We start from the raw sequence: 24,496 nt of genomic DNA on the forward strand, positions 1-24,496 counted from the left end.
CTGGTTGAGTTGACACGGAATGACCCTTGAGTCCAAATCCAAGATCGAGTACCCCACCTCTAACGGTCAATATAGAATCCTGTTGAATATACACCAGATTCTCCTGGTACTCACTTCTGTCTGCGAAACTCCTTTCACACTGCTGACATAAAACAGTTCTCTCAAATGAATCCTCATGTGCTCTTCAAGGTTGTGGTTGAAATATGCAGTGTAATTTTTTCATGTGCCTGTAAAGGTTTCCTTTTTGAGTAAAACCGAATCCACACTGTTGGCACGTGTAAGGCTTCTCTCCGGTGTGAATTCTCATGTGCCTCTTAAGGTTTAACTTTTGATTAAAACTCTTTCCACACAGTTGGCAGGCGAAAGGGCTCTCTCCAGTGTGAACTCTCATGTGGTTATTAAGGTTGACTTTTGCTTTGAATATTTTCCCACACTGTTGGCAAGTGAAAATGTTCCCTCCGGTGTGAGCTCTCATGTGCCTGTAAAGGTTTCCTTCGTGAGTGAAACTGACTCCACACTGTTTGCAGGTGTAAGGCTTGTCTCCAGTGTGAACTCTCATGTGCGCTTTAAGGGCTCCTTTTCTATTGAAACTTTTTCCACACTGCTGGCAGGTAAAAGGGCTCTCCCCAGTGTGAATTATAATGTGCCTTTTAAGGCCTACTTTTTGAGTAAAACACTTTCCACACTGTTGGCAGGTGAAAGGTCTCTCCCCAGTATGAACTTTCATGTGTTCATTAAGTTCTCCTTTTCTATTGAAAACGTCTCCACACTGTTGGCAGGTGAAAGGCTTCTCTCCAATGTGAACTGTGTAACTGAAAGACTCTTCTCCAGTTATAGAATCATGATGAGTCTCATATTGTTCTTTATCTTCAGTTTCATTCGGTATTATGCTCTCCTCTTTCAGCGGCATGAGGTCTACGGTGAAAAAAGGCAAATGAAAGTTAGCAAAAAGAAACAGATATCAAAACATTGACCAACATGTTTGCTAGATATTACTTGTTTTCTATTTGAATTGGTTAAATTTGAGTAGCCATTTCATTCTCTATATACATATTTTTCATGTCTGTAAAGCAAGTATACCAGACATGTCAAACTCAAGGCCTGTGGGCCACATCCGGCCCACGATAAAATGCTCTGCATGTTTGGTAGTACGTATTTGTGTTAGCAACTTTTTTCTTTGATGAAGATGAACAAAAACGCACACAGAAGCCGTCTCACTGATGAACACCTCCACTCCACTCTAAGAGTTTCCACAGCTCAGAACCTAACCCCAAACATTAATGAACTTGTAGCCAAGAAAAGATGCCAAACAACCCAAAAGGACAAAATGACATAAAAAAGAAAAGAAAAATATTTTTGTTATTTATTTATTTTATTTTTTTGCACCTTTTCCTGAAATCAACATACAGTTTTATCTGCAAGATTTGCACCATTTTCACAAGCTTGTTTATATCTGAAATGTGCTCTTTTTGAAAATTAATTTGAACAAAATATATTTTTTTTAATTTAATTTATTTTTATAAAATGTATTATTTTATTATTTAATTCGTGTTATTGAGAATATTTACAGTATTCTGGTGGTTCAAATTCAGATTTCTGATTAAACAAAAAGTGATTTTAGTCTGTTCAATAAAATGTTAATCTGTTTGGCCCGTGACTTGCACTGTGTTTTAAATTTTTGCCCCTTCTCTGAGTTTGACACCCCTGAAGTATACAGTTTTGCGCTCAAGTTCACAGATCGAGACGGCAGGAAGCACAGTTTATTTTAAATACATTACAAAAGCGCTACGTTTCGTTGTTATTGTAAGTGCACACAAATAAAAACAGAGTCTTTAAAGACTTGAAAGATGTATTACTTTTATCTGTAAGACCAAAAATGAAGGAGTATTTTAAGGGCAAGCCCCATCTATCATGCAGTAAATGGGCTATTATTCAGCTTCCACACTTCGCACTTCAATTGCACGCATTTTTCTATGTTAACATTAGATTGAACTGCCATGTCAACTTGCTACTACTTAAATATTTTAGGCGATAAGCCGTATTTGAGGTCAATGAATGATAGGTGAGCATTAGGATGTCCTGCCCAATGTACTGTTTTACCACACAGACCAGCCGTTGTTGATCTGTCCATCACGGATTGCATTAGCGATTAAACAATAAGCACTAAAGCAAAACATAGGCAGGCCAAAGTCTCTGAATAACTTTTGGTCCCATATTTTATTTTTTTTTTTCTGGTAGTCCACCGTATGAAGTAGTTTTGGGTATAATTATTTTGCCATTCTCACGCACACATTGTGTCCTGCACCCACTAGGAAAGAAACATCAAAAGTGATATCAGGTGTCTGATTAATTTTTGGTTTGACTGTACATACATGCACAGTTTTGCAGTTTAATTGGATTTTGGTACTTTTATAACCTAACTGTTGACAGAACTACAATGTTACATGCTCACAGTTTCTTCAATTATGATGAAGTGTGAACTCATGTTAAATACATGAGTGTAAATGACCATGAACGTGAACGAGCATGGTACTTAAAGGAGTAGTTCACTTTCAGAACAAAAATTTACAGATAATGTACTCGCCCCCTTTTCATTTAAGATGTTCATGTCTTTCTTTCTTCAGTCGTAAAGAAATTATGTTTTTTTGAGGAAAACATTTCAGGATTTCTCTCCATATAGTGGACTTCTGTGGTGCCCCTGAGTTTGAACTTCCAAAATGCAGCTTTAAAGGGCTTTGAAGAAAGAAGGGTCTAGAAAAACGATCGTTTATTTTCTAAAAATAAATGTTTTTTCTAAATATTCATATTCTTTATAATCTTTACACACAGAGTACACACAGAGCTAAACAAGATGAGCATTTGAGGTTAAAAAGTATATAAATTGTACTTTTTTCATAGAAAATAACCGATCGTTTTGCTAGACCCTGATGATAAGACTAGAGATGCTCCGATCAGTATTTTTTTGGGTCGATCACCGATCATGATCTACCGATCGCCGATCACAGAATGGCAAGGGAATGGGAATCTTTTACCTATAATCTAGCAGAGTTTGCACCATTTGTAGAAATGAAACTAACTATATTGAAAAAAAAAAAAAAACGGTAGAAATAGGCTACAGTCAAGATCTTGAAGAACCACCAAGTTAGGGTTTGTAGACATAGACGATAGTTAGAGATATCTCCACACTGTCAGAAAAAAAGGGTACGGTTGGGGTCCATTTGTGAACACTTAGGGTACGAATGGTGAAGTTGTACCCTCAATGGGTCATAGTTGCACCTTAGAGTACTCATATGTACCATTTAGGGGTAAAAAAGATACAGATATGTTTCCAACTGCCAGAGGGTCCATGTTTGTACCATTTAATCCCCAAAGAAAGGTACAATCACTTGTGTGACCAAAGGAGTAAGCCAGATGTCTATGAAATAGTGACCCAAAATTAAACAGAGTTGTTGGTTATTTTGGAAGAGATGCACAAAATAACCAAATATGCTCAAGAGCCTGCATCTTTCTGAACAGTTCTGAACAGTACACACGTAAATTACATTTTAGTGATTATGCAGACATCAAGATAATAACTTTTAAATGTAAAGCATATGTATTAAAGTAGGTCTGCATTTTTAATTGTAATTTTAAACTGATATAAGAGCTGTTTTAAGTTTTGTTTTTAATGTAGAGTTAAACAAATACACGTATTAATATTACATAACAAAAGCACAATGTAGTAGACAAAACTATTTAACGTTTATTAAACATTATATGGTGTACTACTTTGCCTCAGTTCAAATACATCATTCAATTCATTTCTGACGCTGTGGACGGAGGCACGGAGGATCTTCTTCAAAAAACGGAAAGAAGCTGCCTGGAATACATGTCACTGAAGGCAAAGCACAGAAATTTAGAGGTAAGTTTAATTTTAAGTACTGTGAAAATCTGTTGGTTCCCTTTCGATTTATGTTAACTTAAAGGTCCCATATTGTACACATTTCTGGAGGTTTATTTTAGTTGTTGATGTCCTTAAGAATATATATTTGCGGTATAAGTGCCAAAATCCATCTCAATATATTTTTACAGCTCCTTTTTAGGAGCTCTGTCAAAAACAGGTCGATTTTAGCCCATCTAATTAATATTCATGAGCCTCTCTTCTGATTAGCCTGTTGTTTTCTGAGTGACGCAAAGCCAGGCCAATCACAGGTAACTACGGTCATGTGTGCTTTAGCCGAGCCCAGAGCCATAGAGAGAGCTTAGCCTGCTGATACTCAACAGGATATTTCAGAATGATCATTAATGTTTTTTTCTTTTTCAAACACCGAATGCAGTAAGCTACATAACTGTTGCTTCAGTAAAGCCCTTTTCACAATGCACGCTGATTCTGGAAAATTACGGGAACGAGCGCTGTGTGAACAAAAGCCAGAACCATAAAGGCAGTGTTGTAGTGATGATGACGTTATCATGCGACTCTTCAATACAAAAAAATACGTGCAAAGTGGAATGAAGTGGCGATCAGGCAGAGCCAGCTCCTCACTATCAGCGCTGAAGCACAGTTTGTTCAGGTTAGTTTCAGTTTAGTGAAACGTACGCATCGCATTACATCTCACATCCAGATGTCACATGTCTTTATGGGTTGTGTGAAAAGCACGCACAGATTCCGGAAAACAACTGTGAACGAACCAAATTAAACAACTCCGGAACAAATCATGGGACACATTATCCGTGTATTTACCGGAATGGCTGTGTGAAAGAGGCTGAAGTTGACGTGCCACTGGTTTCTTATATTCACGTTGTTCTGAAGCCTGTGCAATGATGTAGTTTCGACATCTATCGTCTGAACAGGTTTTTCTCGACTTGTTTTCGTGTTGTTGCTCAACAATGGAATGGATGCGTTGTCTGGGTTTGACAAAAGGAGGGTGGGACGGTGGTTGGCGCTCAAGGCGGTGACTTAAGTAGATCGGACGTCACATCGTTACGGAAGTCACAGCGGCTCATGAAAATGATCAGCTGCTTTAAGCAGGCTGTGTGCAGTTTGCAGTGGATTGACTGTTTTGAAACGCATATGGTAGTTACATAGCCCCTAGACCTCAGTTATCATGAAAAAAGCCAGGAAATTTAGATTTTGACAATATGGGACCTTTCACATTGCGTCTGCAGCCAGGCCAAACGTTACCTGACGCCTGAGGGAAACCTTTCTTCAAAAACTGACCTGGCAAAACCAACGCATTGCCATTACATTTTAAGCTTATTGTTATTATTACAATTGTTTTTTTTTTATCATTTTCCCGGAAATTAAGATATAATTTTTCGTTTAACTCATACTCCACTGAGAGATGGCACGAGACGCTGACAAAACAGCGGTGAAACGGCCATAGAAAAAGCTTAGGAATATCGTGTTTTGTGCTTGCTTATACCATAGATTTATAAATTCAGTTTACCAAAATGTTCTTACTACTCTAATGTTAACGTTACGTTAACGTTAATTTACCCGTATTCACTCCGGATGTGAGCGAACGCCTTTTTTTTATTTTAACACCTCTCCTAGTCTTTCTGGAATTATATACATTACGAATATTATCCGTGTTGATTTATATCAGTTTTGTTTGGTAACGTTACATATTTAACTAACGTTATAAACGTAAGTCCAGGAGAGTCCTAATCATTTGTCGTATCGAGCCCTTCCAAGGACAGCAAGTAAAACTGGTTTAAGTTACCATTATTTATCACAACTTGTGAAATATGTTTCTAGTCTGTGAGCTGCAAATTTAAATAATTTGGCTTTTAATCATACACTCTCAGTTTAAAAAAAGTATAGTTCTCTGTTAGTTTGTTAAGTGTACATATTGGTACCTTTTAGCTTTTGTACTTTCGGGTACTGTTCCAGTGACAGTATTGTACCTTTTTCTGGAAGTGTATAAGTACAAAGTTATTGTGTATTTTTCTAAATTAAAGCAATGTTTTTATAATGATGAATGTCCATTGAAACAGAGATTTTATTGTTGCTGTTAAAACCTCAAGCTCACACAGACTATGCATTTTTTTCCTTTTAGAAAATAAGGTGGATTTAACAAATTTGTACACAAGATGGAGGTGGTAACAGTAACACTAGTACCAGTGCCAGCAGAAGCCTATCAACAAACTTCAACTACAGAAATGTAAGTATAACACTGAGTTCTGTGTATTATATTTGTCCTATGTTTAGTGGTTAACCGTATTGATTTTTTTTAATGCCTGATGCCAATATTTTTAAAAGCAGGGTGGCCAGTCAGCACACACAAGGAAAGTCGGAAGAGTTAGAGTTAGTTTCATCAAAATTATTTTAAATTGTGTTCCGAAGATGAAGTCTTACTGGTTTGGAATGACATGAAGATTAATAATTAATGACCAAACAAAAATTTTGGGCTGAATTAATGCTATAAAAAAGAAAATTTGAAAGACTTTTAAGGTATCTTTAATTATTTTTCTGTTACCAGCTTGCAAACTTCAGGCAAAAACAAGGGATTCTCCCATTTTCACCGATAGCAATGTAATAGTAGTAGATTGCTAAAGTCAGTAGATTTTACTCAGTCAATATACATTTATTACATTTAATATTTTGGCTTTTATCATTATGTTAATAAATATTTAAATTGATTAAAATATTAACAAAATTACAAATTTGAGCCAGGGAAGATAAGACAGATGAACATCCTCAGTTATCAGTTTAAAATTAATGTTGAATGTCAATATAAATAAACAGTATGCTATAATGATAATTTACAGTTATAAAATTTTTGTAGAAATGTAATTTTCTAAATCTTCAGGTAAACAAATATTTGTGAATTCAATCTTAGAAATATTTGTATTACTAAAGGGAAATGGCAATGAAAGAATATTAAAATGTCTGATTTGATTGTTTTGAAGTATTTTTAGTTAATTTAAATGATTAACTTTATCTTTTTGTAAATTTTCAGTTGTGTGATGAAGCTGACCGAATGCATTCATCAACTGTCAGTTTAAGCCGGCACTTCAGGGATGGCTTTACCAGTATTGTGCCCAAGGTGCTTCAGCTTGTTCAAAGAAATGCGCCATTGGATGAAGTCTACAAGAAGCAAGCGAGAAGATGCTTGCAGAAGATCTAGGTATTGACATAAACAGTATAAACAAATAGTGGTTTTGTGATTATCTATTTATTATCTATTAAGCTTTAAGAACTGATAGTCCCTCTGTAGTCAGATTGTATCCCTTAAAACTCATCTTTGATCACCAAAATTAGATATTTAAATGTTTTTTCTTTGTGTGAAAAAAAATCTTCATGCCTTAAAATTGCTCGAATATAACTCTACACCTTGATTGGTTACAAGGTAGTTTATGGCATAAATGTTTACATTATTTGTCTTAAAACATTTAAAACAGCACATTGCATTGTTTTACTGATAGATGTTTAATATTTTCTTTTCTTCTCAGTATGATGCTGATACCATACCCAACCAAACAGTTGGCAGAAACTGACTGGAAAATGGCTTTCTCCAAGAGGGTACAACTTTTCAAAGTGGATTGTGTGGAGTTGTGCAAGAAAGGATCACAACAATGCACAGCCTTCAGTGAATTCCCTGACCTCCTGGCAGCATGCCATAGCAAAGATAACTGAGGTGGGTGGCAAGCCCCTTCCAAAAACTATTACCCAAATAATTAATATCCTGTGTTAAAAATGCCAAATATATCGATGCACAAGGGTGAAGATTTCTAGATTCAGTGTTTCAAAAGTGACGATTGGCAGTGTGAAGTATGCAATATTTTCAAAGTTGACTGTCCATGCAGAGGAAATTCTTCTATTTTACCAAATTCAATGCATTTTAAATGTCAATAGTGTGTATATATGTTGTGTGGCAATTTTTTTTTAATACCAGTGTCGTATGATTCACAGTTCCATGCATACGCAGTAAAAGTTGACTTTGAATGAAGTGTTAAAACTAGGGCAAGAGATGGACTTTCAGGCCCTTGCTGTATACTCTGCTTATGATAAATAAGTAGTTTCTGATCCCCAAGAATGTTTAAAAAGTTACAATTACTACTGTGTATTAGTGTAGTACTGCGTTTGGTAAAAATGGGTTTGTGATAACAAAAAAATTTACGCGTATAAAGTTACAATTAATGAAATGTGTACTGTTGGGAAAAGGTTGTTTTTTTATTCTTAATGTTTAAAACTTTTTTTTTTTTTTTTTTTGAAAATGTAGAATGCAGTAAAAAAATTACTTAATGGGATGTATTATTGATTATGAAAAAAATGTAATATTAAGCTTAATATTCTTGATATTTACAATTTTATAAAAGGTTTTAAAAAGTTAGAAATAGTATAAATAATTGTTTTTGGAAAAAAATTGCTCAATATTTGCATCCTGTTAAGACACATTGAGGTAGAGCTTATTTTGTGATAAAATGTTAGGGTATAATCAATTAATGAAATGTGCACTGTTGGAAAAAATCATTTGCTTTATAATAACATTTTTGAGTATATATTTTTTTAAAGTAAAATTTTGCAATATACATCCTGTTATGACATTGTGATAGAGCTTAAAACATTCATCCTGTGAAAAATGTGAGAATGTAATGTTTTGAATGTTTAATAAATGTGATAAACAGCATCCTGGCCTTTTTAATGTTGTATGTAGTCCAGATTTGCCACTATAAGGTAGAAAAGGCTTGTCACTGCGGCAGTACCCTTAAAAAAGACGAATTTGTACCTTTTTTAAAGAGACATTATGGTACCCCAGCACTAAATTCAGCAAGGTACATACTGCAAGGGTACAGATTTGTACCCATGTGAAAGGGTACAACGGGTGTACCCTTGAGGGTACTGCCCCAGTGACAAGCCATTGTACCCCTGAAGGTACAAATTTTGCACATTTTTTCTGACAGTGCAGTTGCTGATGCCTTTGACGATAGCAAGAAAGGCGCCTAACTTTGGCGATGCAGTGCAGAGTCGGTTCTAGGATGCTTCCGAAACTTGCCGCGGTATAAACACACGCATAGAGTGGCTACATCGCCTTAACGCGCCACATGGGGAAGAGATTTATTCATCATACAGTGTAGATAGTAGAGGTGGGCCGTTATCGGCGTTAACGTGCTGCGTTAACGTGAGACTCTTATCGGGCGATAAAAAAAATATCGCCGTTAATCTATTCTCAAAGTTGGGTTGGGAGCTGGGTCTAAACTACGTAAACTGTGATGACCTTCACCTTGATAGTTTAGCGCGGATGTCTACCTAGCCGAATTGAGTGTATGATGATCCGTGATCCGTACGGAACAAACTGGTTCGGCACGCATGTGATTCACGGATTAACTGTTAAATTTAACTACATAGAGTAAAAGTTTATAATTGGCACATGTTTTGTCTTGCCAATTTACCAATTCAAACAATTTAAAAAGGGAACACGCACGCCGACGCACACACCTGAAGAGAGCACGCGCACCGAGAGAGAGAGAGAGAGACAGAGAGAGAGAGAGAGAGAGAATTTGAATTTTAAACACAACTTTATTCCATACAGTCAATACACAAATTCCAAAAGCATCTTATATTACACTTCAAAGAAAAAAAAGCGAAAAGGATAAATTCCCTTCCATCACAAAACAAAAAATACCTTTATAGCACCACAGTGTTTCAAAAGATATCAAATCACTCATTAAGCTATAATATTTAAAATCAACAAGGATTTGGGACTTAATATAGGCTTTAAACAGACACATAATTTCCTGACCAGATCTATTCTCTATTTTGTTCTTCCTGCTCATATAAATTGCAAGTTTTGCTTGACCAATCAAAAAATTAATCAGCTGCCATTTTACCCTTTGTTTTTGACTATACCCTGCTCCACAAATAAAAGCATTAAGTGTGAACTTTTCACCAAATTTTAAAAACAAATGACCCAACAAAGTAAAAAGTGGTCTAAGTCTTACACACTCTGAAAAGCAATGGAACACAGTTTCTCTTAGACCACAAAACACACACTGATCGTTAACACTTGGATTAATCACAGAAATAAATGCATTAACCGCCACAACACCATGTAAAACTCTCCACTGCAAATCTCCACATTTCTTTATCAATGGTGGTTTGTAAAATACTCTCCAAAATGGTTTTACTCCTTCACCCATCCCACACTTTTCCTTCCAAACTGTATTATCTTTCCCATTTAAGATAGCTCTATTAAGCACTTTAACACAACAACGATATAACACTTTCCCCTTTACCTTATTCAAATCCAAGTCTTGCAGCTCATGAAGGTCTAGTAAGGGACCTGACATGCCCTTCAGATCTGGAGTAATCATAATTTTCGGAAAAGGATCTTTTGTATCAGGAACCAGAACACCCTTTCCAAAATCCATCAGTAGTGAGATTTCGTCATCTCTGAGTTTCTTTCTCCACAAATCTAATATTGATTTCATACAACGAATTGACTTATACCCCAGCAAAAGGGCTATTGCTGCAACATCACTTAAATCAGGACCAGCCGCCTCAACTACTTGCATTAGCTTCACAGTTCTGGAGGCACACAGCATATGAGAGAGGCCAGACACCTCGTTTGTTATATCTAGGCGGGACCCCTTAACAAGGGGCTCCTCCAGAAGCCAAAATAATGAGTCCGAAGTGTCCTTTCTCTTAGACATAAAGAGTCCCCATATTTTAAAAAGTCCACAATAGAAAGAAGATAATCCATTCAGGTGCAGCTTCTTGTAATCCATAAAAAAGAGAGCAGTATCAAGTCCAAGTCCTTCCACCTTTTGCAAAATAACTCTAGTCAGGTTTCTCCACACCAGATCCACAGGGCCTGTTAAGAATCTTTGTATGAACTGCAGACGAAATGTTGCCATTCTGCTTGGTAAATGCACCAAGCCTTGCCCGCCTTCCTCCTTTGGTAAAAACAATACACTTTGTGGAATCCAGTGTAGTCGATCCCAAAAGAAATCCACAAAAATTCTTTGTAATTGAGTTAATAACCCTATTGGTGGATCTGCACAAAACAACTTATGCCACAATACCGATGCAACTAGATTATTAACTATTAACACTCTTCCCCTAAAAGATAACTGTGAGTGTATCCATTTCCATTTAGCCAGTCTACCAACTATTTTTTCTACAATTCCATCCCAGTTTTTTTGCTGAAAATTTGTGTCTCCAAGATAAACTCCCAAATATTTAAAACCTCCCTTTTTCCAACATATTTTATCAGGTAAAACTGGTAAACCCTGTTCCCACTTTCCTAGAGCCAATGCCTCACTCTTTTCCCAGTTAATCTTAGCAGATGAAATAATTCCAAAATCATTGATAATACCCTCCATATAGTTAATATCTCGCTGCCCATTAACCATAATTATAATATCATCAGCATAGGCTGATATTTGATGATGTATATCACCATGATGTAAAAAAAAACCTTCAATTTTTGATCTTAATTTATTCAACAAAGGCTCAATAGCCAAAGAGTATAACATTCCGGATAATGCACAGCCCTGTCTAATACCCCTAAAAACCTTAAAAGGGGCACTCAAACCACCATTGATTTTCAACACACTTTCAATATCCTGGTACAGAACTTTGATCATTTTGATAAAATCCAATTCAAATCCAAAAGCCTCCAAAGTTTTCCAAAGATATCTGTGCTCGACTCTATCAAATGCCTTCTCTTGGTCAACAGCAACAAGACCCAAATCAACATTAAAACAATTGCAAACATTTAAAATGTCCCGTATAAGACAAACATTGTCAAAAATAGATCTTCCAGGAATACAATAAGTCTGATCAATATGAATGATCTGCCCCATCACCTTCTTCAACCTATTAGCCAAAGTCTTAGAGAATATTTTCAGGTCAGAGCATAACAAGCTCACTGGTCTCCAGTTCTTTATGTCTTGTAGGTTACCCTTCTTAGGTAACAAGGTAATCACTGCTCTTCTGCAGCTTAAAGGCAATAACCCCTCAGTAAGACTCTCATTGAGAACAGCCAGGAGGTCATTACCTAAAACTGCCCAAAACTCCCTGTAAAACTCAACAGGGAGTCCGTCCATACCAGGGGCTTTACCCCTCTCCATGTCTTGTAGTGCAGTGAAAAGCTCCTGCCCACTTAGGGGCCTTTTTAGCTCCTTTTTAGAGCTCTCTGAAACACTGGACAGACCTTCATAAAAATGAGCAGACAAATCATCATCCTCTACATACTCACTGCTATACAGCCCAGCATAGAACTGTACGGCCCTCCTTCTTATTTCAGAGGGTTCTGTTAATTCCCGTCCATCTTCAGAGTATAAGCAGTGAATGTGACGACTCTGACCATTCTTTCTCTCAAGACTAAAAAAGAATTTAGAAGGGGCATCCATCTGTGAAATATTTAAAAATCGAGATTGGACCAATGCTCCTTGTGCTTTAATTCCTAGAAGATCTACAAGAATAGATTTTTTAGACTTAAGGGTCTCCAGATATCTTTGCTCTTTAGTAACATCAGCCAAATCCTGTAACTCAACTATTTCAGTTTCTAACTTTTTCATAGATCGTGTTATGTCCCGGGTAACACTGAAAGTGTATTGTTGACAAAGCATCTTTATTTTAACCTTCCCAACATCCCACCACTGACGTAGGTTTTCAAAGTCCTGTTTTCTTGACTTAAAATTATCCCAAAAGAAACAAAAGACATCCCTAAAATTCTTATCATTTAACAAAGATGTATTAAAATGCCAATAGGCACTTTTGGCCTTCACATTTGTTATAGAGACTTGACAAGTAACTAAAAAGTGATCAGAAAAACCTACTGGAGAAATTTCACATTTTTTCACAATGTTAAAGTGGTGCTTATAACAATAAAACCTATCAATTCTGGCTAGAGAGATGACATTTTCTCTTGTATGCGCCCAAGTATACTGTTTGACATCATTGTTAAGCCCCCGCCATATATCACATAAATCATAAGTCTCCACCAGTTCACACATTGCACGAGCAGAAGCAGCATGAGGCTCTAGGTGGTTCCGATCTAATACATAGTTTTCTGTACAATTGAAATCTCCACCAAGAAACAAATAATCATCAAAATTACAATTCTGCAAAATACATTTGACATTACTAAAGAAGTTAACTCTTTCAGGCCCGCTGTTAGGAGCATATAAGTTCAAGAAAACAAAATTAAAACTTTCAAACTTTGCTTTTAAAAGCATAAGTCTACCTGGTATTACCTGTTTCAGCTCATAAGAAACAGGCAGAAAATGTTTTGCAAAAAGAACAGCCACACCCCCTCTGACCGAACTCATATGAGTAAAAACTACTTCCCCCTCCCATTCCTTTTTCCAGTCAATTTCATTAAAACTGTCGCTATGAGTTTCTTGAACAAACATAACATCTAATGCTTTTTGTCTAATTAACTCAAAAAGTACTGCCCTTCTTTTAATATCTCTTGAACCATTCAGGTTGAGGGTACCCAACTCAGTGGCGCAAAAAGGGGGTATGCAGTATATGCGGTGCATATGGGCGCACCGCCAGGGGGGGCGCCAAAACAAGGATGGGACAAAATAATATGTATACATATATATATATATGTGTGTACATAAATATATGTGTGTGTGTGTGTGTGTGTGTGTGTGTGTGTGTCTTCTTGCGATTTTAACTCATGACTATTCTCAAAATATGTTTAAAATATAAGGCCTGGCCACTGGTAAATTTGCTATTTGCTATAATCAGCGACGTTAATGTGGTGGGCGCCCTCAATCTCCTTAGGCTTTTCGTGCTTGTAAACCCCAGTTGGGGGAGGGGGGCGCTGCGATTGATGTGGTGATTGAAGAAAGATGGAGAAGGGAAAAAAGTTGTCAGGAGCTCAGTTTCGAAAGAGGAAAAAAGAAAAGGAGAAGGCGTCTGAAGGAATGCGGCAGAAAATCATGAAATGGATGAAAGACAGAAACAGGTATGAACTAACTTACAATGAAACAAATAACTTCACAGAAAACAAGGCTAACGTTAGATGCTGCTGTGCTGCTGCTAGCTAACATAACTTAGTTTGGTCAGGCAAACTGAAATTGTAGTGATTTCTTGCTTATGCAGACAGTTCTAGGTCAGGATTTAGAAATCGTTTGTGATATTAATTGTTATGTGGCAGTGACACGCGCAGCCATTTTCACACACCGCCGCGACCGGCTCCGGCTTGGAAAGGCTCGGGGACGAAGGTGGCTCGCAGCTCCGGCCCTCGTCGCTTACCGGGGGGGGGGCGTGGACCGAGTGCTCGCTGCGCCCTCTCCGGGGGTTCGCCCGTGGTCCTCTCATCCCCGGCGCGATTGTCGACTGGGGCGGACTGTCCTCAGTGCATTGTGCATATGGGTGACTGCTAAACATTTTGATTGTTTGTTTTGGTTAATTATCTCGCCTCACTCAGTACTGGGGTAATACGTTTTTACACTCCAGTACTAATGTTAAGATTCTTACAGAAAATAAATAGGAAACGGTGTTTCTCAATCTGTCTGCCTTGTTTTTGTTTTATTAAGCTGTTTAGACTTTTTGATTTAAGTAAAGAAAACAACAAAAAGGGGCTGGAAATCCTGATGGGACTGGTTTGTGGCTGCTTACATGATGTGAAATCAGATGTACTGATTTATTAATCATCTTTAACACTACTTGCTAGGCCTGACATTTTCATGAGTATCACCAATAGTAGGCTAAGCCAAAATGACGTACAGTTAATCTTCTTGACACAGTGTTATGATGTAGCCTACCGTAGGCCTATACCTTTTTTCCCTTATGTCATAGGCAACATTAACAAGTAGCTCACGGCCAGATGTAACTAGAGAATCATTTCAACATAATGATGTGCAAAACAGACTGTTTTTGTTGTTGTTGTTGCTGTTATTGTTTTCTAATTGTGAATATTTAAGCTAACAGTAGACTGCAACACACAACAATGAATAGTTATTTAGTGGACTAATGCATGTTTCAACCAGGCCTATGTGTGTAAATCAACTATATTTAATGAGATGTCAATTTTATTCAGGTGTGAGGATGGAGATGGATCAGGAAATGAAAGGGCAAGTAGCAGGTAGGTCTAATATGAGGTGGAAGTGTAGGGCAGTCACTATTCTGTTCTGGATTTAGTTTAGTTGTTTAATATGGGCTAGTGGACAAGACATGAGGGAGAGAGAGGAGAGAAATGAGACAGAGGAGACGGCAACAGGCAGAAAGGAGGTGGAGAAGGAGATGGCAACAGGCAGGGAGGAGCAGGAGGAGACAGCAACAGGCAGAGAGGAGGAGGAGAAGGAGATGGCAACAGGCAGGGAGGAGCAGGAGGAGACAGCAACAGGCAGAGAGGAGGAGGAGGAGACAGCAACAGGCAGAGAGGAGGAGGAGGAGGAGACAGCAACAGGCAGAGAGGAGGAGGAGGAGACAGCAACAGGCAGAGAGGAGGAGGAGGAGGAGACAGCAACAGGCAGAAAGAAGGAGGAGAAGGAGATGGCAACAGGCAGAGAGGAGGAGGAGGAGGCCCATGATGACATCAGGTAGGAAGCATTTTAGTGTTGATTACACAAAATCAGACCTAATGCAGGGTGGTTGAAAGTTATTTACTGGCCTTTTTACTGTGTCCTTTAGGAAAATGAAAGATCAGAGAGTGATGGAGAGCCACTTGAGGTAGAGGAAGAAGTGCAGGTGGAACAAAGAGGAGCTGCTAGAGAAAGAACTTTGCCACAAGACCCATCTGACTGGCCTGCACCACATTAGATAGGGGACACTCTGAGACAGCTCATGGTAGAGAATGGCCCACCGAAATGTCCTGATGGGCCATACCCCAGATCAGAGAAAAGCAGAAGGTGTTTTTCTAAAGCTTATTGCTCACGCCTTTTATCCAATGGAGAAAAAGTACATAGGGATTGGCTATTGTACTCCAAAACTGCAAACAAAGTGTACTGCTTTGCATGTAAGCTTTTTGGTGGAGCTAAAGTGGTGGATAAGCGCCTTGTTGTGGGGTACAGTAACTGGCAGTGCCTTTCCAAAACTTTACAAAATCATGAAATCAGCACGTCTCACATCAATGCTTACCTCATGTGGAAGGAACTAGCAGCCCGTTTGCGCACAGGGAAAACAATCGATAATGACATACAGAGGGCACTAGACCGTGAAAAGGCACACTGGAGAGGTGTGCTCACAAGGGTGGTTGATTGTATACTCTTCCTTGCTGAACGAAACCTCCCTCTGAGGGGAAAAGATGCTAAATTAGGCAGTCCGAAAAATGGAAATTTCTTGGGTTTTCTTGAGGTCTTAGCCAGATATGACCTGATTATGGCAGCACATTTACAAAAGGTAGCCTCCAAAGAAACAACAAGTTACCTGTCATGGTGCACACAGAATGAGTTTTTGCATTCTATTGCTGAATGTGTACTTGGAAAAATTTGCATTCAGATAAAAGCCTCCAAGTACTTTGCTGTGGAACTGGATTGCACACCTGACATTTCAAAACAAGAGCAGGCCTCAGTAATCATTCGTTATGTACATACAGACGAAAACAAAAAGGCAACGATACACGAGTCCTTTGTGGGTTTCACCGCTGTAAAAAATACCACTGGGCAAGGCCTCACTGACACCCTGTCTGCTGTTCTTGATGGTCTGGGGTTAGATCTTGCTAACTGTAGGGGCCAAAGTTATGATAATGGTTCCAATATGAGAGGAGTGCACAAAGGTGTTCAAGCCCTAGTACAACAGAAATATCCAGAGGCTCTGTTCATCCCCTGCTGTAGTCACAGTCTTAACCTTCTGCTATGTGATGCAGCCTCTTCAAATAAAGTGTGTCTGACATTCTTTGGAACACTACAGAGGCTCTACACTACATTCTCATCATCGGTAAAGAGATGGGATGTCTTACAGAAGTTTGTGGTCATAACCCTTAAACCCTTGAGTGACACAAGGTGGGAAGCCAAAATTGAGTCAGTGAAAGCTGTACGCTATCAATTAGGGGGCATTCTCGATGCTTTGGAACAGCTAGAAGAAACCTCTGATGATAGCAAAACTGTCTCAGAGGCAAAATCACTGTCTGAAGAAATGACTTGCATGGAATTCCTTGTGTGCCTCATAATCTGGTATGACCTGTTGTCTGAAATCAGCTTTGTTAGCAAAGCCCTGCAAGCAGCTGATGTCTCAATGGACATGGCTATCAGAATGATTGATTCCTTAAAGGAATTCATGTTCAAGTATAGAGAGGAGGGGTTCCAGAAATCAGTTGACATTGCACGCAAGTTAGCAGTTGAAATGGACGGATGTCCAGTATTCAAACAAAGGCGTGTCAGAAAACCAAAAAGGTTTTATGATGACACCAGCAGCAGTGAACGTCTGCACCAGGAACCTGAAGAGAACTTCAGATGCATGGTTTTCAATGTAATTGTTGATACTGTCATCCAGGAGCTGTCAGACAGATTTGAAAATCTGTTTCTTGTGTCCAAAAGATTCCGGTTCATAGCCCAGATGGACCAGATGACACAAGCAGAGTTAGAGGAATCTGTGACCACATATGCCCTGTCTACCAGTGATGTCTCTAGAGACATAATTCAAGAGATATATCCTGCTAGCCGCCTGTTAAAGGGATGCAAAAAGGCTATAGACAAATTGAACTATCTGCTACAGAAAAATCTTGACCTGGTTTTCCCCAATGTGACTGTGGCCCTCAGAGTGTTCCTGACAATGCCAATGACCGTTGCCTCTGCTGAGAGATCCTTCAGCAAGCTGAAGCTGATAAAGACCTACCTTCGGTCAACCATGAGTAATGACAGATTAACACAGCTGTCAGTGATCTCTATTGAAAATACTCTGGCCAGGTCTATTTCCTTTGAGTCGATACTTGACAAATGGGCAAGTGCCAAGGCACGACATGTCACAATTTAGTTCCAGTGGGAACTGAGTTCCATTTAGGCCAGTGGGCTGGATAGTAACTGTGATAATGTGTAATGTGTAAATGTGTAATATGTGTAAATACGTGTTAATAAATCTGTTGCCTCTGTAGCCTAACTAAAACATGCTTTTATTTTTGTGCCAAAGGGGGGCGCCGAAATCGATGTTGCATACCCCCCGAAAACTGTGTAGTTGCGCCCCTGACCCAACTTTACCACACTCATTAAGAGATATAATACCAGAAAATAAGATATAAACAGTGGCTTAGAAAAAAACAAAAAACTATGTCGTTTCAAAACCATCCTCAGTTTTTTGTTTTAGTTTGTTTTGAAACAAACTTCTTCAACCTGAACACTTCCTGAGCAGTGAAATGCTCCTCACTATCACCCCTCATCATCATTGCAACTGAATCAATGAACATTTTACGATCGGGAAAAAAGTCCTCAACCTGAACATTTTTCATATTCTTGGTTTTTTGTAAAAAAGATCTTATTTTTCCAAATGTGTAAACACCTTGGTGATCTTGTCTATTCCTGCTAACAGCAGCTTCACCATCAGAATCCTCTAGTGTACTACACTCAGTATCATCACTTTTATTAACTGATTCTTCAGTCCCCTGCCAACTACTTTTTGGCTTTAGGCCTCTTCTTGGTCTCTTTCTTTTTGTGGAGGGAATTTTAAAAAGTGCTTCATCCCTCATCATCTCAGTATCTAAACTTTCTTCAGTCACAATAGATTCTACCACATCTGCCACATCTTCATGTAAAATGCCTGCACCTGTTACTCTATCACTGACGTTTTCCCCTACAACCTCAGCCTCAACAACCTCAACTCTCACATCATCTGTATGCATGTCTTCCCCAGCAACAGCAGCACTGGTCCCAGCTTCAACAGTCTCTCCCAACTCTTCATTATTTACACTTTCAGCATCATTAATTTTCTCAGTACATGTACTTCGTATGTGGCCCTGTTTTCCACAACGAAAGCACTTCATTATATCAGAAGTAGCAAAAACCACATAGTCAAACCCATCGTTCCGAAATTTAAAAGTCACGCTTAAATCCTCCGCATCATTTTTCAAAACCATATAAACCTGACGTCTGAAACAAACAACATGTTTAAGTAGCGGTGATTTACATCCAAGCGGAATCTTTTTCATTTGGGATACTATTTTACCATGCCTAGAAAGCTCTGCTATCAAAAGCTCATCTTTAATGAACGGGGGAACATTGGACAAGATTACTTTTTTTGCCGGTTGAAGCAGCGGCATTACCGGAGTCAAGGTATCCTGTATGACAACACCACTCTGTACAATGCTGTTTACTTTTTCAACAGAATCCAGGAAAACAACAACAGCACTGTTCATGCGGGAAGCTGATAGTACACTGTCGAAACCGACAACTTGTCCAACAGCCAAAGCACACTGCTCCACCGAAACATTATTCACAGGCGCGAGCTTGATACCGTGTCTACGCGACAACCGGTCCAAGCTCACCCGCTCGGAAGACGCCATTGCCACCCAACAAACGCTGGATAGCAGCGATTTTCTTCCTACCCAAATAAACTCTAATCTGTACTAAATAACCAAAACACGAGAGAATGATTTACGTAAATTCTCTTTTAAGCAGAAACACTGTAAAAGTTAAGAGAAAGCAGGGAAACTCACACACTCCAGCAACACTCTCGCAGCAAACTCCGCCCACTCACCCCCAACATCCGCTCAGAGAGAGAGAGAGAGAGAGAGAGAGAGAGAGAGAGAGAGAGAGAGAGAGAGAGGCGAGATTCACACTGATTCCTTCTTATTAACTTCTTTTTGAACGGAAACACACATACAAAGTCATGTCTTAATACCCGTTTTGGTATTCTGGTAAACACAGTCGGTTATGTCTTCAGTGAACCGAAACAGCTGAGAAAGAGATGCGTGCTAGTAGTCGGTACGTGCATTAGGCCTTAAAGAGACAGCATCCTATAAATACCTGCAGTGAGAAGCACTAGTTATTTTACAATTAATTATTAAATTTCCGCACCTGAATTCTAGGGTTATTGATTTTATTAGTAACTTTATGTTGTATTCATTTACACTTGATATTTGTGTAATTGTTCTTGTTTTGTTACTGACTTTATTAGTTCAGCTAGTAGTGTTTGCTGTGGATTAGAAGTAGCCTACTTAAAGTAAGCATTCAGTAATTAGTAAAAAAACAAACTTTTTTGTTTTGTTTTGTTTGTTTTTTGCTGATCCGAAAAATGATCCGATCTATGACTCCAAATCCATGATGTGATCCGAATCGTGAGTTTTGTGATCCGTTGCACCACTAATATCCATGCCCTTGTGCATCTGTGTATTAATCTGCAACGCGCACGTCGCGCAGCCTTTTACTCAGAAGTAGGCTACATGCAGTGTGGAAATAGTTGGTTACACAAGTTTGTATAGTTAATTGTGTTGTAAATGCAATTGTCAAGCAGTTTGTGATGCATTTTGGAAACAGGAGATGGGCCCTGGTCTAATGCGCCACCTGGCTTAAGAAACCCGTTCTCAAAGAATTAGGCTACTTTTACTAATTATTTGGTTAGCACACATATTCTGAATGCCTTCAGCAGAATTCAAATTAGCCATTTTAATCTAGATTAATCTAGATTAATTCCAAAATTAATCTAGATTAATCTAGATTAAAAAAATTAATCTATGCCCACCTCTAGTAGATAGATAACTGATTATGACGGGAGTCTTTTTTTTTAAAGTGCACCTCGCACTAGACTAGACTACACTAGTTAGTGATGAACTTTTTTGGATAAAGTAAAATGTTCTTTGCTTGTTATTTGTAGCTCAGACCTGCAAACTCAAAAAAAGAAAAAAAAAAGAAAAAAGGTGACCAAAACACAAAAGAACCAAAACACAAATTATATTATACTGAAAAACATTATTTTTTCCTTCTTAGCCTGGACAAGGGTTTCACAAACACACACGCAAGCAAACGCCATGGAGAGAAACTGAAATACATTCACAAACTATTTAATATATTTTACAGTTCAAGATAAAACTTAAAAGATGTAGTTATTAAATTATGAAATATTTCAATATATCGGAATTATCGATTCATATTGAGTGCATTATTTAATTTTTATACCATCAATATTTAACGTATTTGTAGTGAACTATATATAAGTATTTAAATAATTCACCCTTATAGGCTGTTTGTGTGTGAGCTTAATGTCTTTCTGCACTTGCTACAATATATATATATATATATACTTAAGGACGGTAAAAGTACTACAATTTATTAAACTAGATATTGTATAATAAATCAAAAAGAAAGCTGTCTTGAAAAATATAGGGAGTTTAAAAGGCAGCTGCATAATAAATAATCCTCTGCTGCCATCTATTGGTTATATGGGTCATTCCATATTATTTTTAAAAAGACGTTGTTTTCTGCGAAAAGCAATTTTGTCCGATGCAGTTTTTTATGAATGAAAAAATGAGTGCTTGAAGTACATTTTATTTCACAGCTGTAGAGTTGGAAAATAATAAAAGGCTTTAAAATGTTGTGATAAGATTTAAAAAATGTGTTCATGACTTTGAAGGCAAGTTAGTGATTATCAAGAATACGATTAAGATGTCCTTGAAGAGAAGTATGGCTTGCTAGCTAACGTTAGCCTAAACAAGTTATGATAGTGTTTAGCTGTCAGCATTTAAATGTACAACTGTGCAGATACGGAGAGTACGGGATAGCCAGGCTCCGCATTTAAATGATATGTTGTTAAATAATAAGAAACTGAATGTTCACGCCGCTAACATTGTTTATAATGTTGCAATTATCATTTTTCTCAGTTTCTGATAAGAACGAGGCAGTAGATCAGTCTCAAGAGTGTCCACCTAATATATAGCACATATAAAATGAGCTTTAGCGGAAACTTACGATCTTCCACAGTAGGTCAGGTGTCTCTTGACAGGCGAGAACACAGATGGCAGTGTGTTTCAAGATACTGAAGCAAGCACTGAGATTGGTCCAGGAAAAATGTCATTTATAAGAATTGTCCAATAATGGCCTACATGGCACGCAAGCCCACCCCCACCTCCCTCTCTTGACAGGCGCGAGCTCAGTTGAGATTCCGATCGGCCCAGATGTCAATTAACGCAAGCCCAAACCCCCCCAAGAAAACTCTCCGGTTCTACATGATTCACGTGAATGACCCAATTGACAATGAAAACGGCGATTGTCGCCGAAAAGCGACACGTTTGCAGGTATGGTGGCTGCTTTTAAAGATGATGTAAGGATTACATTATCCAGCATTGCACAGTCATTAGGATAAAGGTAGTAAAATGTGGTTTAGACTGAATTAAATATGATATCAGAATCCGCCTGTATATAGGAAACATAAACATTCACCTCATTAACATCTGTATGCATTAATTAGAATTATAAAACGGTTAGTTCCATTCCTCAATTCTGATTGGTCAGCAGCTGTGTCATATTCATGATACGGCACTGCTATGACCGCTTCACTCAACGGTTGTGTATCATTGAACCCCCTTAGCAACGTAAACACAGCTGCAGCAGTTAGGGACTACTTTTTACAGCGGAAGGCAGTTAATGATTTTACTTTATGAAAACGTACAACTTAATATATATAAATCAATATATATTTTTGATTTTAATATTTTTATTGTGTGGTAACCGTTTTATAAAAGCAATAAGGTACTTGAGGCCGTGCTGTATTCATGATACAGCACGGCCTCTCGTACCTTATTGCTTAATTACAATGGGATAAATTGGCGCTAAACATACGCACGTGAATTACACACGCACCGTTTCTCCTAATATGACCTGAACTGCAACATGAATTGATGACAACAATCAGACATTCAGCGGTAACATTATTGCAGTATGACGGGTATAGAAAGATACATTCATTTACATTCAAGCACGCACATTTACCGCTCCCTGAAGATAGCAGAGAATGAAACCTAAAGTAAACTTGAACTTGGGCAAAACTACAGTCAGCGCTCTGTACACGCACAACTTAGTCACATGCCCAATAACAAGACTACCCTTACAAAACAAATAAGGAATTTAGTACTCATGTTGCCACTGTTAAGCTCTGCTGTTGTTTACCTGTGCGCCGTGCATGCACACGTGAAAAAGTCCCGCGAGTAATTTACGTAAAGTGATCGGCTTTTTTGATCGGCGCTTTTGGGGTTCACCGATCAAGCTATTTTAAGCCAATATCGGCCGATCATGATCGGTGGCTGATCAATCGGAGCATCACTAGATAAGACCCTTCTTTCCTCGGCTGTGATCGTTTAGAGCAGTGGTTCCCAACCTGTGGGCCGCGGCCCACCAGGGGGCCTCAGTGATCCTCCAGGGGGGCCGCGAGATATCTTAAAATTAATTTAAATATTATCCTATAATTGTTTTATTTCATTATATTATAGCTAAATAAAAAATTATCAAAGCACAGCCTCTTGCGTTCTGTGATTGATTGCTTCGGACTCGACGCACTGTTAAATACTGACTGAATGGCGGCTCAAAACTTCCAACCACTGCGCGCATTCTACATCTCGGCTACATGCATGAAGGAAATACCGTAGCACTAATGTACTTTACACGATTCGAGTAATAATAACGAACTTGAGCGTGCCTATATATATAACACTCGTGTTTATAAGAATCTTACATTAGGCACGCATAAGTCCGCTAATGATTCACAAACTATGTGCGCTCTCTGGACTCTGATCCCTATTGTATTTTTGTGTGAAATCTAAATACATTTGCCTAGTTGTCCAAATTAATTTCCTGTGAGTGTTTTATAATGGATGCTCACCGATAGAGGAGGATCTGGTGAGGTTCGGTCATTATGAGCAGCAGACTCACTCTGACGGAGTTTACTGATCTTTGCCGATCAGCCTTCAGATTGATGTGTTTAACAGATTTAGAATATATTTGCTGTATTTTTAATCAAGTTTTTTTTTGTGGATACAAACAGTAGATATTCAGTCAAGTTCAAAGGGAGGTTTAGTGAGTCTTTTGGCATCTCCTTTATTGTCCTCTTTGGTAGGTAGGTTCACTTATTAAGGAAAGTACTCTGATGTCAAAAAATCAGGAACTTTAAATCTGTGTGTGTGTGTGTGTGTGTGTGTGTGTGTGTATATATATATTATATTATATTATATATCTATTATTTTAAAAAGTTCGAATTGAGCAGGTTGTCTTAAGGTTATAAAGTATTATTTAAAGTTTGAATTTTGAGGGGTTTTTTAAACATGCAGTGGAAGAATAATAAGGCAAAACAAATGTTTTGGTTGATTAAAAAAAGGTCTAAAAATAAATACTTTTTACAGCGGAAGTACAGTATAAGGACATGTCCGTCAAAGGGGGGCCTTGCAAAATTGACCAGTAAAGGAGGGGGCCCTGGTTGGGAACCACTGGTTTAGATCCCTTTGAAGCTTTATTTTGGAAGTTCAAACTCAGGGGGCACCACAGAAGTCCCTTATATAGAGAGAAAACGTGAAATAATATCCTTACGACTGAAGAAAGACAGACATGATCTTGGATGACAAGGGGGTGAGTATATTATCTGTAAATTTTCATTCTGAAAGTAAACTACTCCTTTAAGAACATGTGGGATTTACTTACT

At 38.2% G+C, this 24,496-nt stretch overlaps 1 protein-coding gene across 1 annotated transcript in view; it reads right to left on the reverse strand.

Annotated features, from left to right (window-relative positions):
- Positions 1 to 184: 184 nt before the first annotated feature.
- The window catches only part of LOC141325997 (uncharacterized), an 85,411-nt gene continuing 61,099 nt past the window's right edge, over positions 185 to 24,496 (reverse strand). Inside the window, exon 2 of the mRNA XM_073834712.1 lies at positions 185 to 643. Within this exon, the coding sequence (XP_073690813.1) occupies positions 185 to 643 (459 nt within the window). The remainder of the gene's footprint in view (positions 644 to 24,496) is intronic.

The sequence above is a fragment of the Garra rufa genome, chromosome 2 (genome assembly GCF_049309525.1).
Source record: "Garra rufa chromosome 2, GarRuf1.0, whole genome shotgun sequence".
NCBI lineage: Eukaryota > Metazoa > Chordata > Actinopteri > Cypriniformes > Cyprinidae > Garra > Garra rufa.